The sequence below is a fragment of the Acomys russatus genome, chromosome 14 (genome assembly GCF_903995435.1).
Source record: "Acomys russatus chromosome 14, mAcoRus1.1, whole genome shotgun sequence".
NCBI classification, from domain to species: domain Eukaryota; kingdom Metazoa; phylum Chordata; class Mammalia; order Rodentia; family Muridae; genus Acomys; species Acomys russatus.
In genome coordinates, this window is record NC_067150.1 from 29,998,357 (window position 1) to 30,014,417 (window position 16,061).

Here is a 16,061-nt window from a genome sequence, read left to right on the forward strand (position 1 = left end):
TCAGTAACCCAACACACCTACTGGCTTCGTTTGCTACCCCTCCCCCCCTCCCCCCCCCCAACAACTCCCCCAAGTCAACAGCAGAGCCAAGGATTTTACACATTTGAGAAAGACAAGTGAATATTGCTTTTTTTTTTTTTTTTTGAGACAGGGTTTCTCTGTGTAGCCTTGGCTGTCCTGGACTCACTCTGTAGACCAGGCTGGCCTCAAACTCACAGCTATCCGCCTGCCTCTGCCTCCCGAGTGCTGGGATTAAAGGCGTGCCCCACCATGCCCAGCGAATATTGCTTCTTGTTTTTGCTTTTATTTCTTTACTTGGGAAAGAAGAACGTTGTAACAAAAGGACTTGCTCTTTATGGGTTGGACCTACAGCTCTGATGGGCCTGAGAGAAAGTGACTGAATCCTGACAGCTCCAACCCCATCAGCAGGTTAGTTACCTTAGATGGGTTCATAGTTAGACCTTAGATGGACTGCTGCAGAGGGAGGGACACCTTGGGACAACGTCTTCTGACCTTCAGGGACATGTGCATGTATGTGGTACACATGCACCATGTAGGCAAGGCACTCATACACAGGAAATAAAAATTTAAACAGCGGAAGTGTTCTGAGGTGTGGAGCATTGCTGTCTTCTGGAACGGTTAACTATAAATTAAGGTTTGGAACATTGTAATACCTTGTGTTGTTGGCCTGACACTACAAAAATATACAAAACGCATTAAGACTGGAGTCACAATTTATTTCTTCTGTATCCTTTCAGCTAATGGTACATAGCTACAGTAACAATAACATAGCTCTTCAATGGGTCAGCTAAGGTTCAGTTGATAAGAGGTAAGAACCTGTAGATTTCTGCAGTCAGTAAAATTCAATCAGCCCCCCACCCATTCATTCATAAGGCAGTAACTCGGAAACAGAGAGCACTGAAAGCCAGGCTTATGGCCCACGCCTTTAATCCCAGCAAGCACTAGGGAGACAGAGGCAGGCAGACCTCTGAGTTCGAGGCCAGCCTGGTATACATGATGAGTTCCAGGACAGCCAGGGGTAAATATTGAGACTCTGGAGGGAAAGGAGATAGTGAGAGGAGGGAGTGAAGGGGAGGGGGAGGGAAAGAAAGAGGAGAGGAGAGGAGAGATCGAGATCTCATTTATGGTCTGATCTTTTGATGGAAGACCCTATACCCTAGACACAAAATCTTGACAAATTCTGGGTAGCAGTTAGGGAAGTGTGGACCAGCTGCGTGGCAATATTGAAATTGGTTCATTAGACCTCTGGCCTTTTCCCCAGTTTGTCTCTTGGTTTTCCTGACCTTTGCTTCTATATATGTCAAAAGCTGAGGGAAGAATAATGACCAATAACATAAGGCTGAGTAACGTAAAGTAATTTCAATTAGTAATCTAGACTCAATTCAGGAGGGATGTTAGGGACCCTGAGGGGCTAAGCCAATTTGCCTTGCACCGACAACATTAGGCCCACCCTCGCCTCGCCCCCACCCTACCCACCCCCGCGTATTAGAGACTGGCGCCGGTGTCTAAACCAGAGAACAGCTCTCCGCTACACCGCCAGGTCCTGCAATCTCATCAGGGACTGCTAGAAACTACCACAAGGTCTTTCCGTTGTTGTCCGAGGGTTTAGTGGTTAAGGAGATGTGATTGACAAGCATTGCCATCCAACCGAAACTGGGGACTAGTACACGATCGACCAATGGAAGGGCGTAAGAGAGACTGACGTGCTCACCACCCACCACGCTTTGCGTTGCCTGGCGCCTCAACAAATGTCAGCTAATGAGGAGGATGCTAACTGCTGAAAGACCGACTTTGATTGGTCTATCTTAAATGTTCTAAATGAAACCCCACTTGTGATTCGTCCAAAGTAGACCAAAGCCCCGGTGAAGGGGACCGAGTGCGAGGTGTGAGTCCCGGAAAGGAACCTGAGAGCCAGGTGAGGCCGGGAGGCTGGCCGCAGAGGCTGGGAAAAGGAGGGTGGGAGGTGCGCAGACCACCGCAGGCCACCCTACCTGCAAGCAGGCCTGGGATTACAGCTCAGATCCCAGTGTTCCAGAACTGATGTGGTGCAGCCTGCAGACTGAATGGCTGCCTACCCAGGGAAAAGAGCAGAACAGCCAGGCACCCTCTTTCTGTTGTCAGGGTTCACCTCGGTGGTCTTTAGGGGGCATGAAAGTTTATTTTTCCCCAGATTTGCGTGTGATTGACCAACAAAGATGGAAGCATTAGCATAATGTATTAAAACCCAAACGGAACTGAAGTTTTTAAAGTGGGAGCGCTCAGACCTTCGGTTTTTGTGCTTTTGAGATGGGTCTTGTAATCAATCCCCGTGCACTAGCCTTTTGAATGCTAGGATGACAGGTTTGGGATAAGTAATAAAGAAAATTAAAAAGAGCGCGGTGTGGTAGAGCTGATCTTTAGTCCCAGCGCTCTGGAGGCAGAGGCAGGCGAATCTCAGAGTTTGAGGCCAGCCTACTCTACAGAGCTACAGCCAAGGCTACACAGAGAAACCCTGCCTTGAAAAACAAAGATCCTCCTCAGCCTGGTGGTAAGCAGGGTTTTTTAATTTTAATTAATTAATTAATTAATTAATTAATTAATTTTTCATCCAGTGAGCCCTGGGTGCAGAACTTTCTGTTTTCCCTGGGAACTGGGCGAAAGGGCATGTTGAACCAACCTTAGATGGAGGGAAGAAAGCAGGACACATATATTCAAAAGGGCCTGGAGATTTACAAAGAGCCTCTTACCCATCACAGCGAGAAAAACAAACACTAAGCCGCGTGTGGTGGCGCACGCCTGCAATCCCAGCACTTGGGAGGCAGAGGCAGGCAGATTTCTGTGGGTTCGAGGCCAGCGTGGTCTACAAAGCAAGTCCAGGACAAGCAAGGCTGCACAGAAAAACCCTGTCTTGAGAGACCAAACCAACCAACCGACAAACAAAACACACCTGGTCTTGCTCTTGTCAGATGCTACATAAGGGTGCTTACATTTACACAGATTGTTTTTCCTACTCTAGGCTACTTGTTTCGAATTAATTTTAATCGTAAAATTGTGTTGGTTAAGCCATCAACTCTCAAAGAATATTTGAATGCTATTCTGACTCTTAAGTAAACAAACTTTTTTTGTTTGTTTGTTTGTTTGTTTTAATCAAATCTCACGACAAATACTTAGCTATTCCAGAGGCTCGGGTGTGCAGTTCAGATGGCTTAGCATGCAGGAGGCCCTGAGTTCTGTCCCCAGCACATCATAAGCAGGGAGTGGTCCACATACCGGAAGGATCAGAGGGTCACTGGGACTGGAGAGATGGCTCAGCTGCTAACAGCACTCGCTGCTCTTCCAGAGAAGGGAGTCCACTTCCCAGGATTAAAACCGCCTGTAACTCCAGTCTGAAGGCTCTAACACCCTCTTCTGGCGTCCATAAGCACCGGCACAAACCACACACACATGCTATAAAATATTGACCCTTATTTTAGAAGTGCTTGGAGCCGTTTATCCCATCACTTATACCAAACATGTAACTCAGTGTCCCCTGAGCCTGTCAGCATCTTCTGTGGGACAGATCAGTGTTTCCGGTGTTACCAGCTTCAGCTGGCATTCATCCCAATTTCTAGGTGATAAGAGTTTGTTCATGTCGCCTGACTGATCACCCATCTCCAGTCTGTGCTCCCAAATCATGGGAGCACTCTGATGTGGGAGACAGTGATTCTAAGCAAGAGCTCTGCCACCAGGTACTTCTCTAACCTTCCCTTTTTTGATTTTTCTTTTTTCTTTTCTTTTCTTTGGTAACTTTATTTCCAAATAGTCTTACCAAGTTGCCTAGGTGGATCTTGAACTTCAGACTCTTCTGCCTCAGCCACTCAGGGAGCTAGGATTATAGGCCTGAAACAACCAAACTGAGCTATCAGTTACCTTTTAAAAATTAAGAAGTCCTGTAAGTCTCAGGGCTGGGAGATGGCTCAGTGGTAAGAGCACTGGCAGAAGCCTAGTGCCTTTAATCCCAGCACTCGGGAGTCAGAGGCAGGTGGTCACTGTGAGTTCAAGGCCAGCCTAGTCTACAAAGTGAGTTCAGGACAGCCAAGGCTACACAGAGAAACTATGTCTCAAACAAACAAGCAAACAAACAAGCACTGGCAGAGGATGGGGGTTCAATTCTCAGCACCCACATAGCAGCTCACAATTGTTTGTAACTCCCGTCTCAGGAGATCTAACACCCTCACGTAGACATCTATGCAGGCAAAAGACCAATGCACATAAAATAAAAGTAAGTATTGAAAAAAATTAAAAATTAAGTCTCACAAAGGTTTAAAAACTAGAGGCTATTGAAATCTCTGGTTTGGCCACTATAATAAATAGTGATGTCCATCAGCCAGATTAATAAATACTAGCGTCCCGGCATCATGTTCATGGTTTTTATTTTAAAGAAATGGATATCTTAAATAGTTAACATTCCTTTGGGGTTGAGGCACTTGCACGTGTGGAAACCGGAGGATAAGCTCAGGTATCATCGTCAAAACTCTTATTTACTGCATTGGAGGCAGGTCTCTTATTGACCTAGAGCTGTTAGGCTAGAGTGGCTGGCCAGCACGCTCCAGGGAGGCTCCTGTCTCTACCTCGGCAGCACTGCAATCTCAAGCATTTTCCATACGGGTTCTGACCTAACTCAACTCCTTCTACCTCAGGACAAGCTCTTTACTAGCGAACCATCTCCCCAGCCCAGTAGCCATGCCATGATGCTGTTGCTCTCTATGTATGTAATTTAATTGAAGATATTATAGTTCAAAATATAAATTATGTACTTTGGATTTTAGTTTACAGCGTTTACTTACTTTTTTTTTTTTCTTGAGCTTTGATTTTTTTTTTTTTTTTTACTTAAAAAAGCTCCATTTTTATTTTGCTTTCTGACTCTGTGCTTTCAACACATTCACAACAGTTTTCTGTTGTGGCTTTCCCACTTGATCCCGTCGTGGACACACTTAGCACGCATGGAATCACTGTAGACCCTGCTGGCTTGTCTTAGACAGTGTCATAAGGACTTCAGGTCTTAGAGCAGGAACCCCTTGAAGTCAGCCTGGGTGTACACTGCATGTGGATGTAGTTGCTCTCCCAGCCTTCTTGGTATAAAGGTGAACAGTCCTGTTGCCAGTGGCTGGAGACAGCCTCGTTTTGTAGAGGCTGTATTGTGGGAGAGCCTACTTCGGTATGTCAAACACTCGACTACGCCGGGTATCTCTAAGCACTGTCCCTGGAAGAGGAAAATGGAAAGGCAGCTTGTTATGTACTTATATATTTGTATGTGTGTCTGTGCTTGTTTTAGATGGGGCCTCGCTGGCCGGGAACTAGAGAGCCTTCTGCCTCAGCCCCCCAGGTGCTGGAAGTGCAGACACGGGCCACTGTTCCTGGCTCAGTGCTTGCTTTTGTCACTCAGTACTGTTTTTGATATATATCTGTGTCAGTGTACATCGATCAAGTCCATTCATTTGAAGCGTTCATTGTGAAAATATAACAAGTCCATTTGATAGGTGTGTAGCTTTCCCCTCCTGTTTTGCTATTGAAACTACAATGAATGTCCGTCCTTGTGTGTGTTTCCTTGTGTGAGAGTTTCTAGAACTTTTTTCTGAACTTTTAAGGGAGGTGCACACCCCAAAGGACATTTGACGATCTGTGAGGCCATATTTAGTTATTATTGTGGTTAGAACGTACCAGAGAGCTAAGAATGTTGGGTGTTGGTAATGTTGGGCTAGCCCTCCAGTGAAGAACCACCCTGCGTCTTGTGTAACTTCCCATGGCTCTCTAGGATACTCATTTAATAATTAGCTGGGCCTCCAACCCAACTCCATTTGTGTGTGTGTGTGTGTGTGTGTGTGTGTGTGTGTGTGTGTGTGTGTGTTAACATAATGAAAATTTTTGGCACAGTTTAGTAAAGTGTAATTTCCAGGAATGTAAATCAAGGGAAAAATTATACTGATCTGTGGCTTGGAACTTTAACGAGGCTTGTTCCTTAGTCTAGAAAAATCATATAACCGAAGGCAGCACAGCTCGTGGTATTTGAGCTGCCAGCACAACACACCTGCACAGTCTGCACGTGGGGCTTTCGCACCCATGGTGCTTCTAAGTTTAGGTGTGAGCATCTGAGTACTGTACTTCATTATGTATTCTAGTATAGTCAGCCTGAACATTCATATATTTAAACAGATGCTATTTCACTATGAATTACTTCCACTAAAAATCGACTTCTGTACAAGCTGCAGAGTAGAGGTTGAGTTTTACTGTTTCCTGGTTAGATAATCGTTTGTGTTCCCACCACTGTGAAACCCTCTACGCACTGGGCCATGAAGCCAACTCCTTCCCAGGCCATGTGAAGTTCTCACAAATGCACAGATCTGTGTCTGGGCTTTCAGTTTCGTGCTATTGGTCCATGTGTCTTTGTCCCACTGTCACACTGTTTTAATTACCTTGGTTTTATAATGTGTCGGCGGCAGTTGGTGACAAGAAAGGCACATTGCCATTCTTAGTTCTCAGAGTGGTGTTGGCTATTCTTGGCTCTTTACTCTCCACTCTCCTGGGTGAATTTGGGATTCATTTTCCCATCCCTTAAAAAAAATATTTTTGGATTTTTGGTTAGAATTGCACTGAATTTTTTACGTTAAGAAAAATTGAGATCTTTTAATTAAACCATCCCATCTGAAAGCACGAGTTACTTCTCCATACAGCCTGCTTTAGTCCATTTTCCAGGTACTTTTAAAAGGCCTTTGCATAAAGCTGCATGATTTTAGCTACACAAAATCTTACAAATATTTGTTGCTTTTAATCATATTTATACAAAGTGTACATATGCACACATATTTTTACTATGCAAGCTTGAACTCTGTTCATATGTTTAGAAAACAGTGAAGCCATTGTCCACTTCCCTATCACCTGGCTCCGAGAGCTAGCTCAGGGCTAGTCTGTCCTCATCTCCCGCAACCCCACGAAATGCCCAGGTACCATGTTCTGTTGTCTGTCATGTGTTTGTATGTGTCTGTGTAGAATTGCATGTTGTAAAGAATCACTACCTTTTAAAAAGTGTATTTCACTTTTTTTGCTTTTTTTTTTTTTTTTTTTTTTTCTGAGACAGAGTTTCTCTGTATAGCTCTAGCTGCCCTGGAACTTGCTCTGTCAACGAGGTTTATCCTCAAACTCATAGAAAAAACACAGCTTGGCCCTTTGAGGGCCTAGTGTTAGGCACTGTCCTTGGTTCTAGCTCTGTGCTGTGGTGTGAGGCCTCTTTAGAAGAGCCCTCTTAGGTCTCCACCTCCAGTCAGAGCCACTGTGGACTTTGAGCCCTGTTCCTGCTTACCCCCAGGCTTTGAGGGTATATTAAATTCAAAGCACTTCAGAATGCTACTTTTACACCTTATGGTTTTACATTTTCCACTCTGTTAATCACTTCCACTGTTCTGTGAGCCACGTCCCTTGTTAGCCCTTTGCAGTGTATTAACCAGCAGTTCCTGTCATCTTTTTACACCTTGCTGTGGCCTTATCTCCCACTTCACTTTGCAGACTGGCCAGCGCGGCTTCATGTCTCCACCAGCAAATATTGGTTGCACATAATCTTCATCCTGAGGACCGAGGAGAGCAGGGTGGGCAAGAAAGTTTCTGTCCTCAGGGGTTTAGTATCTGAATAAGAGAGACAGAAGATGAGCCTGTAACAAATGGATAGAGGTGTTAACTGTGGAGGCTAAGGCTGTACATCAGTAGTAGAGCATTTGCCTGGCATGCGAGAGCCTGAGTCGTTAAAGACAGTGGTGAAGGGTGCTCTGAAAGAAATAGAGAGACTAACTCTTTTGGAGAGTTACCATAGATGGGAAGTCAGAGAAGGGCTCTCTGAGGATAATCTTCCTCTGATGAGGCCACGCTACCAAGCATGAGCAGAGGCCAGTCCAGCCACACAAGTAGCCAAATAGCAGGCGCCTGCCTCATTGGGGGAGGGCGGGGCTGAGGGTTGAACCCTACCTGTGGAAACAGCAAGTACATAGACCTGGAGGCAGGGAAGGACTTGCCTTGCTGCTGCAGTTCCTGACATGATGGCATGGGGTTCTAATGAGAGCAGAGTGCCCTGCAGAGAGGACACAGGCAAGTGGGAGCTCCCTCTACTCTCCCATGCTGCCACCCCGAGTCCTTCCCATGTGTGCTAGTGCTGGCATCTCCCGTAACCTTCTCACCGTCTCAGCTCTGCCATCCTTTGTTTTTGTTGCAAACTGGACTATAGAACAGACAGCTGGGAGACCTTAAGCTTTTGCTGGAATATGTATCTTCTTTACCTTTGTCACCCTAACTAGGAGCACAGTGCTTTCCATGGCAGGCACTGCCCAATGTTGGTTGAATAAACTTTTTTTTTTCCTTTTCTTTTTTTCCAGTCCATGCTTAGAATCTTTTCCAATAAGCTTACCGTGGAATACCTCAGGCTCTTCTCATTGTATTTAAATCATCATGTAGAGACGCCTAGAAACCTAAGGAAGAATCTGTTTTCTTAAGATTTGTCTCGGATACTGAAAGGGAAACTCAGGGACATGCTTGAGAATGGTGTTACTTCCTTTGTGGAATAAATACTGCTCCCCCCTAAACACATCCTAACTTTCAGCATCTGTAAATGTGATTTATTTGGCTAAAGGATCTTTGCACGTGTAATTAGATCTTAAATCTGGTGATAATGGGCAGACAGAAGGCAGAAGGGAAATGTCAGGTGGAGGTGACAGTTACAGGAGGCACCAGCCAGGGAATGCCTGGAGCCACCAGAAACTGGAGGAGCCAAAGAAGCATCCCCTCCTAGATCCTATAGGGGGCGCATGGCCCCGCAGACACTGCAGACACGTCTGTTTTAGGTCCATGATCTCAAGAATTGGGATTACTGTTGTGAGCCACAAATAGGAAACCAACACTAACTTGCCCCTTGTATAGCTCAGATGTAATACCTTTCTGATTGCCATGACTAAACACTTAGCATATCATAAGTGCCCGAAAGGGGGATGTCTATCCTGTTAGGAACTGGGCGTTTCTTCCTTCTGTGAATAAGAACTTGACAACAGAATGGAATTTCTGCCTTGTGATTGCCCACTGAGCCCAAGTTCATACCTCAGGTTTAACTGACACTCGGCTGTCTGCTTTGGCCCTGCAGCCTTCTGAGAGAGTCCTTGCTTAGGATTTGTGGAGGGAGAAAGCTCAGATTTCTAAGTCAAAGCTGAAGAGGCCAAATTTGAAATGACAACATGGAGAGCAGGAAGCAGCCTCCCTCCAACCTCCCACGTCCTCCACAAAGAAAGCTCTGGGTTCTACATTCCTGGTTTTCATTAAGGGACTCTGGGGCTGGATGTTCTGAAAATTAGAGACCCATCATGAATGAGCCTCCTGACCTACTAGTCATCAAGATTCCCTATACTGAGCTCAGGCTTTCTGTGTTGCCTGAACAGTAGGGGAGGGAGGGGGTCCAGCCAGACTAATGCTACTCTCTGTCCCCTAGGATGGCTGGCATGGTGCTGGGAGTGGGTGCTGGCGTGTTCCTCCTCGCTCTGATCTGGGTGTCGGTGCTACTGCTGTGTGTGCTGTTATCCAGAGCCTCTGGGGTAGCTAGGTAAGGCATTCTTTTCAGCCGGGAATCCTAGGTAAAAGCAATTAGAGGCAAAAATCGCTGATGCTCATTAAACATTTAGAATTCAGAAGATCATTTTTGTAATTACTGGCAGACTGAATGAGTTGCATTTTACCCTCTTATCATAAGCACTAACTGTGTTATTTATGCTCTGAGGCAAAGGTGGGAGGAGATGGAAGTGTGTTTTTCAGTTTTCACTGTGGAGGACATGGGGGGTGGGGGCTGGAGACCAGAGACGATAAGAAAATTTGCTTTGGCTACTATTGAGGTCCTAAGTTGTAGGTGGAAGTTTTGTATAATTGTTCAGATTTATGGCACACACACTTGGTCTAATCCCTAAGGCTCTAGCCTGGGCCCACTGACACTCAAGTTAACATTGAATTGGCCTGGCCCTCTGTATCAGGCCATAACCTAATCCTGTAGACACTTGAGATATATAGTTTGGCAGGGTTACGTCTAATAAACAGAGAGCCACAGTATTCACTGAAGTGTTCTGGTCTGACAAGAATAAAGCATGTGGGGATGGGAGGGGTGTGTGTGTGCGTGCTCATACATGCGCGTGCACACTTTGTACAGAAAACTATGAATTCTCATTGTTAGGAATTGGAGAGTATCAGGAATAAATAGGAATGCACCCAGCTGGTACCTGTCTGGGAAGCAAGACTTTGGAGTGGAGGACTTTGTGGACCTTAAGGCACTGTGATCCCTGGGGAAGAGCCAGCACTGGCCCATGTGGATGGAATTGGACTGTCAGCACTGCTTCTGATGCTCGGGTCTCTTCTCCCCTCCCCCCCCCCCCACCCCACCCCAGGTTCTCCATCGTCTTTGTCGTCCTCGGTGCTCTGATCATCACTATAGTTCTATTGCTTTTCCCTCGAGCCAGTGAATTCCCAGACCCAGAGGTCGAAGTGAAGGTAAAGCTATTGGGTTTCATTTTGCCCCTAATCTCTTCCATCCTGCCCTGCGACCTGCTCAAACAATAATGGGGCACCAAGGGAGTTGTAAGGCCCCTGTCCCTTTCCCCTGGAACAGGGCCGTAGGAATCCCATCTGCGACACCACCAGGCAGTGATTTACCTGGTGTTCTGTCATGTGCCACTTGCATCAAGTTGAATGACAGTATGGGAAGCCACTCCTTACTGTAGAGACAGAAAGAGAGAAGAGTCAGAAACTGGAACTGGCATAGGCCTTAAGTCTGGTGTCCCCGCTCCTGGTAGCATTGATTTTGGAATCTCAGATCCTGGTCAAAATCGATGGGAGTGCTCTGGGTACTGAGTGACATCATTTTCCATCCTCTGAGACTGACATTTGCTACTTGTGGTGTCCATCAAGAAAAGTGGGTGAGAGGAGCCTTTCCATAGGAGACAGAAGGCAAAGTTACAGATGAGTTCTGTACGAATGATTCTGTTATCTTTATTCCTTAGACCACATCTGCCAGCCTCTACTTCTGTAAACAGATTTTTATTGCCTCTCTCATGGTCCCATTTCTGCAGACCTCACCTGGTTCATGCCTGACTTCACTGGGGCCCCGGGTCTACCATGTGTGGCTGGTCTTAGACCCATAGGCTTCTGCTATTACATCTTTTTGTGGTGTCCTATTCCCTCCTAAGAGCTATTTTAATTTTGAAGTAGGAAGTAATGATAATAGCTAACATTCTTAGAGGATTACTGTATTTCAAGGCATGTACCAAATGCCTTGTTTACAGTGTCTCATTGAAACGAAACGGTAAGTCCTACTGGTATGAAGGTGGTGCTGTTGTTCTCTAGGTAAGAGGTTCAGGTGACGTGCCCACGTTCATACAGTCCCAAAAGCAGCAGAGCAAGAGTTTTAAGCTGAGCTCTATCCACAAAATCTTCAAATTTGCCAGACAGTGGAGGTGCACACCTTTAATTCGGCACCTGGGGAGGCAGTGGCAGGTGGATGTCTGAGTCTGAGGCCAGCCTGGTCTAAAAAGTGAGTTCCAGGACACCCAGGACAGATAGAGAAACCCTATCTTAAAAAACAAAACAGCAAACAAAATAATTCACACTTGTTGGAACCCAATAGTATCAATAGTACCAATAGTATCAGAGGCCATTCTCCAGATTCGGCAGATTGTCCATTTGATACAGTCCAGAAAATTACATAATGTTTGAAGTCAAATGAACACACACTCTCAGCTCTACCTAGGATGGTGAGAGGGAGAAAATTAGTTCTGGAAACTCTAAGGAAAATTATGCTCACCACACAAATTCCAGGAGTTACTCCCCTGGGTGTCAGGCTCTCTGTGTGTCTAGTCTAACCCAGTGTCTTTGTGTTTAGGAGAGAAGAGTGATACATGTTGCCATATTTGTAATTTGTAAGTACTGCAGCTATGACTACTGGAAAAGGCACTGAGCAAGCACTGCTTCTAAATCAATCCCTCTCTTCTGTCACAGGCGTTTTGGACTCAGGAGAGAAGCAGGATTGGGCAAAATATGTTTGTCAGCATGGCCAGCAGAATCAGAGTTCTCCTTCTCAGGTTCTGAGAGCTGGCCCCTGCAGCGTCCTGGCTCAATACCGTATCAATAATACATGGCCTGGGCCTTCTGCACCCAAGGCCTGCTAATTGGCTAATTAAAAAGTGAAACAGTTGAGCGAGCAAACATGTAGCCCGCGAGAGACTTGTTCAGTACCACAGCCAAGGTCAAAGTTATGTTAAAGCTGTTTTATCAACCTGACCTTGGTTGTAGGTTGACTGTTGGGACAGTCTCAGGAGCAGCTGGGGTGGCTGCAGCCTTCTTCTTGATGTCTTTGGATCTCATACCTCTGCTTAGATGGTTCAGGTGCTTTGTGCATCAACACTGTATCAGCTTTCTGTCGCTGCTGTAACAAATTCTTGCCAACATAATGGTTCCTACCATAAATTTATTACCTACAGTCGTGTGGGTTAGCAGTCCCATCACCAGTCTCCCTGAGTTACGATCAAGGGTGAGCAAGCCAGGGCTGTGCATCTTTCCAGAGGTTCCTGACCTGGTCCAGCTGCAGTGGCTGCTCCTAGTGCCTGGCCCATGGCTTCCATCTATGGCCATCTTCAGAGCCAGCAGCGTGTCACCCTCTGACTGCATTTATCTCACATCTCATTTCCTGAACCTGTTTTCTGCTGCTTTTGTTTCTTGAGACAGGGTTTCACTATGAAGCATCTGCTGGTCTTGAACTCACTGGAGGTCTGCCTACCTCTGCCTCCATAGTGTCTTTCATTTTGAAAGAGTCTGTTAAACATTGGGCCTGCTAAGCTTCCTACTTTAAGGTCACAGCCTTAACCCCACTTTGTCATGCAGTCTGTGTGTTCTCAGGTTCTGGGATGAGGATCTCTGGGTCATTATTTAGGCTGTGACAGTTACCATCAGGATTGGGGATCTCTCCAGGAAATGAGCTCTCATAGGTTCTGTGAAGTTAGGCACTCATTCGGTTTATGAAAGCTGCTTTCCCCGCCCATTTAAGCACCACTGCTTAGCTTTGGGGAGAATAGAGCTATGCTCTTTAGAAGTGAACAGCAGACAGCCAGGCATGGTGGCACACACCTTTAATCCCAACACTTGGGAGGCAGAGGCAGGCCTATCGCTGTGAGTTAGAGGCCAGTCTGTGAGTTCAGGACAGCCAAAGCTAAACAGAGAAACCCTGTCTTGAAAAACAAACAAACAAACAAAACAAAACAAAAAATGGACAGCAGACATCTGGTTAGAGCCAATACCAGATGCAGGTTCCAGTAGAAATAGGCCTTCCCATGTGACTGGTTACCAGGCAACCAACTGTATGATGAGGCAGGTTACACACCCTTTTAGTGTTTTAATGTCTTAGGTAAGTGGCCACTTTCCCTCGCTCCCTTGCAATTAGGGTTCAGAACCCTTGTGATGAAAGCTTCAGAGTTGCCACCCTTTCTCCTAAATTGAGCCATTTGTTTCCTCTACCTTATTGTTATTAGTTGTTCTTGCTCTTCTTTTTTCTCCCCCGCTCCCTTTTTCCCTGAAAACCTTGTATTTCATAGTCAGGGAACTGCAGGTTTTCTTACCCATATGCAGAAGGAACCCAGGGCAGGATGCTACCTAAAGTTACAAAGAAACTGTGGGCACAGCCATCAGATCTCAGGTTAACACTGGCAGGGCGCGGGGGTGGGGTGGGGGTGGGGAGGGTGTGGAGCGTCCATTCTGCTATTCTCTCTCCAGATCGTGGATGCCTTTTTCATTGGCCGCTATGTCCTGCTGGCTTTCCTCAGCGCTGTCTTTCTTGGAAGCCTCTTCCTGCTCCTCACTCATCACCTGCTGGAGCCGATCTATGCCAAGCCACTGCGGTCCTGCTGAGCACGGTAACGGAAACATGGGACATGCTGGTGTCGTGGAGGAGCACAAAGGCACTTTCTGGAGCCTTGACAAACCTTCATGTCTTCAGACCAGAGGAGAGTAACCGTCTGTCACTAAGACAAACGTCTTGAGCCCTGCCTTTCAAAAACCTAGCAGCAAAACAGACTCCATGGATGTAAAATGTCACCGTCTGAAGATGGATCCTTGGGATTTCTGTCTGTAGGGAACAGTGAGCTGCCTGGGGCTAAATGTTCAGTCAAGCTGTCAGTGGCAGAATTGCGGAGAAGGAGTTTTAGGTTCTGTTGTCCGACAAGAGAGCCTGTCCTTCTTGATAACGTACACACTGTAAGTTCTTAGTTGAGTATTTGGAACCGTTTGGAAGAGGAAGGCATTCAAACACAAAAGGTCGCTTTAATGGGATAGTGTGGAAGGTCAGGCGGCAGTTATTGACCATCCCATATGTGTAACTCCACAGAGCTCTGTAAAGGCCGTGAGTGGCACCTGGCCGAGTTATAATACAGCAGTAAGCAACTATCAAAGGGCTCTCTTTTCAAACTCCTGGCTACAGCTTCTGCACAGTTACACTTTAAGCTTGCTTAGAGATTAGAAGGGAGGTGCGGAAATGTCTTCCTGTCATGTGTCTTGGGTCTTTTTCTCTCAGGATTTGGTGGCCTCTGAGTACCTCATTTAGTATTATATAGGAGTCCACTTTGGGCTCTGGCCCTTTCTGCTCCTTTTTTCTTTGGCAGGACTGGGGATTGAACCCAGGGCCTCACACATGATAGGCAAATGCTCTACCATCCTACCCATCTATTTACTTTTTATCTTGAAAAACAATTGCACCATTACCCTGGCTGGCCTTGAACTTTCACTGTAGCCCAGACAGGCTTTGAGCTTGTCATCCTGCCTCAGTTTCCTTAGTAGTTGGGATTTTAGGCCTGACCCATCAGGCCTGCCTCTTGTTTGTTGGTCAGTTGGTTAGTTGGTTGGTTCAAAAGGCTCACTAAGGATCCTGAGCTGGCTTGAGCTCTGGATCCTTCTGCCCCAGCTGCCTTGAGTACTATAATTACAGATATGCCCCAACAAGCATGCCTCTGTTTTCCTCTTGGAAGTTCTTTCTCCAAAATTACTAAGGAACGTATATTCTCAGCATTATAGTATAACTTTACATTGGTCTAATTTCCCAGATCAATAAAATTTGTCACTAAATGTGGTGGAGGGTCCAATCTGGTTCTACTTTGGAAGTGCCGCCCTGCCCCATCTAAAGCAGTGTGAAGAGGGGTCTTCTAGTCTGAGACCCAGGAGGACAAGCTGGGAAGGTGAGCTGGTGCTGGCTAGATGCCTGGGGTGTACTGACTCCTTTGGGACTTCAGTCTTATAACAACTTATTATTATTGCTCTTACTTTTAAATAGAAAAATCCTGAGGTTTAAGGTGATGAACTCTCTTAGGCCTCACATAGCAGCCTGTCAGGAAAGCTAAATGTGGCAGAAGCCAGTCTTTCTCACAGCAGAAAAAAAAAAAATCCCTCTATATCAGTGGTTCTCATCTTTCTGTATGCTTCAGCCCTTTCATCCAGCTCCTCATGCTGTGGTGACCCCCAGCCATAAAATTATTCTCATTACTACTCCATAACTAACTTGGTTAGCTATGAATTGTAAAGACGTATGATATACAGAATATCAGACATGTGACCCTGTAAAAGGATCCTTCAACCCCAAAGGGATTGAGCCATTGCTTTAAGACTTGTGACTTGAGAGAGGTTAGGGCTGCTTCCTTTTCTATCTCTCCCTGGTACTCTTTTCAGAGTATAGAAAAACTCAGTCCTTCCACCTCAGGGGAGCTCAGCCCCGATGACACGAGGCCAGAGCCAGTGACTTGGGAGTCACGGCTGGTGAGGACCAGATGCAGTTGTCCTTCTACTTGAACTGGTTCGTTTATCTTACTAACTTTGCAGAAACTTTCCAGATGAAGTTTTATTCAGAACCTTTAAATGAAATTGACTCTTAGTCGGCTAGGGCCCATGGGGAAGATAAAGAGAGACATTGTTCTGAGAACGGAGGGAAGGGGGGAGCATGTGGAAACTGTGAGGGAGGAGGGCAGACTGGAGCTCATTCT

The 16,061-nt window shown here is 46.0% G+C and overlaps 1 protein-coding gene across 2 annotated transcripts; it reads left to right on the forward strand.

Moving 5' to 3' along the window:
• Positions 1 to 1,800: 1,800 nt before the first annotated feature.
• On the forward strand, positions 1,801 to 14,405 carry Tmem218 (transmembrane protein 218). Of its 2 annotated transcripts, none has more exons than XM_051156179.1 (4): positions 1,801 to 1,936; positions 9,497 to 9,607; positions 10,437 to 10,539; positions 13,860 to 14,405. In XM_051156179.1, exons 2-4 carry the CDS (start codon positions 9,498 to 9,500, stop codon positions 14,073 to 14,075), a joined length of 429 nt encoding a protein of 142 aa, XP_051012136.1. In that variant the 5' UTR covers positions 1,801 to 1,936; position 9,497; the 3' UTR covers positions 14,076 to 14,405. The 2 variants fall into 2 exon arrangements, with proteins under 2 accessions (XP_051012136.1, XP_051012137.1); XM_051156180.1 differs by having other exon boundaries at positions 1,802 to 1,936; positions 13,810 to 14,405.
• Positions 14,406 to 16,061: the final 1,656 nt, after the last annotated feature.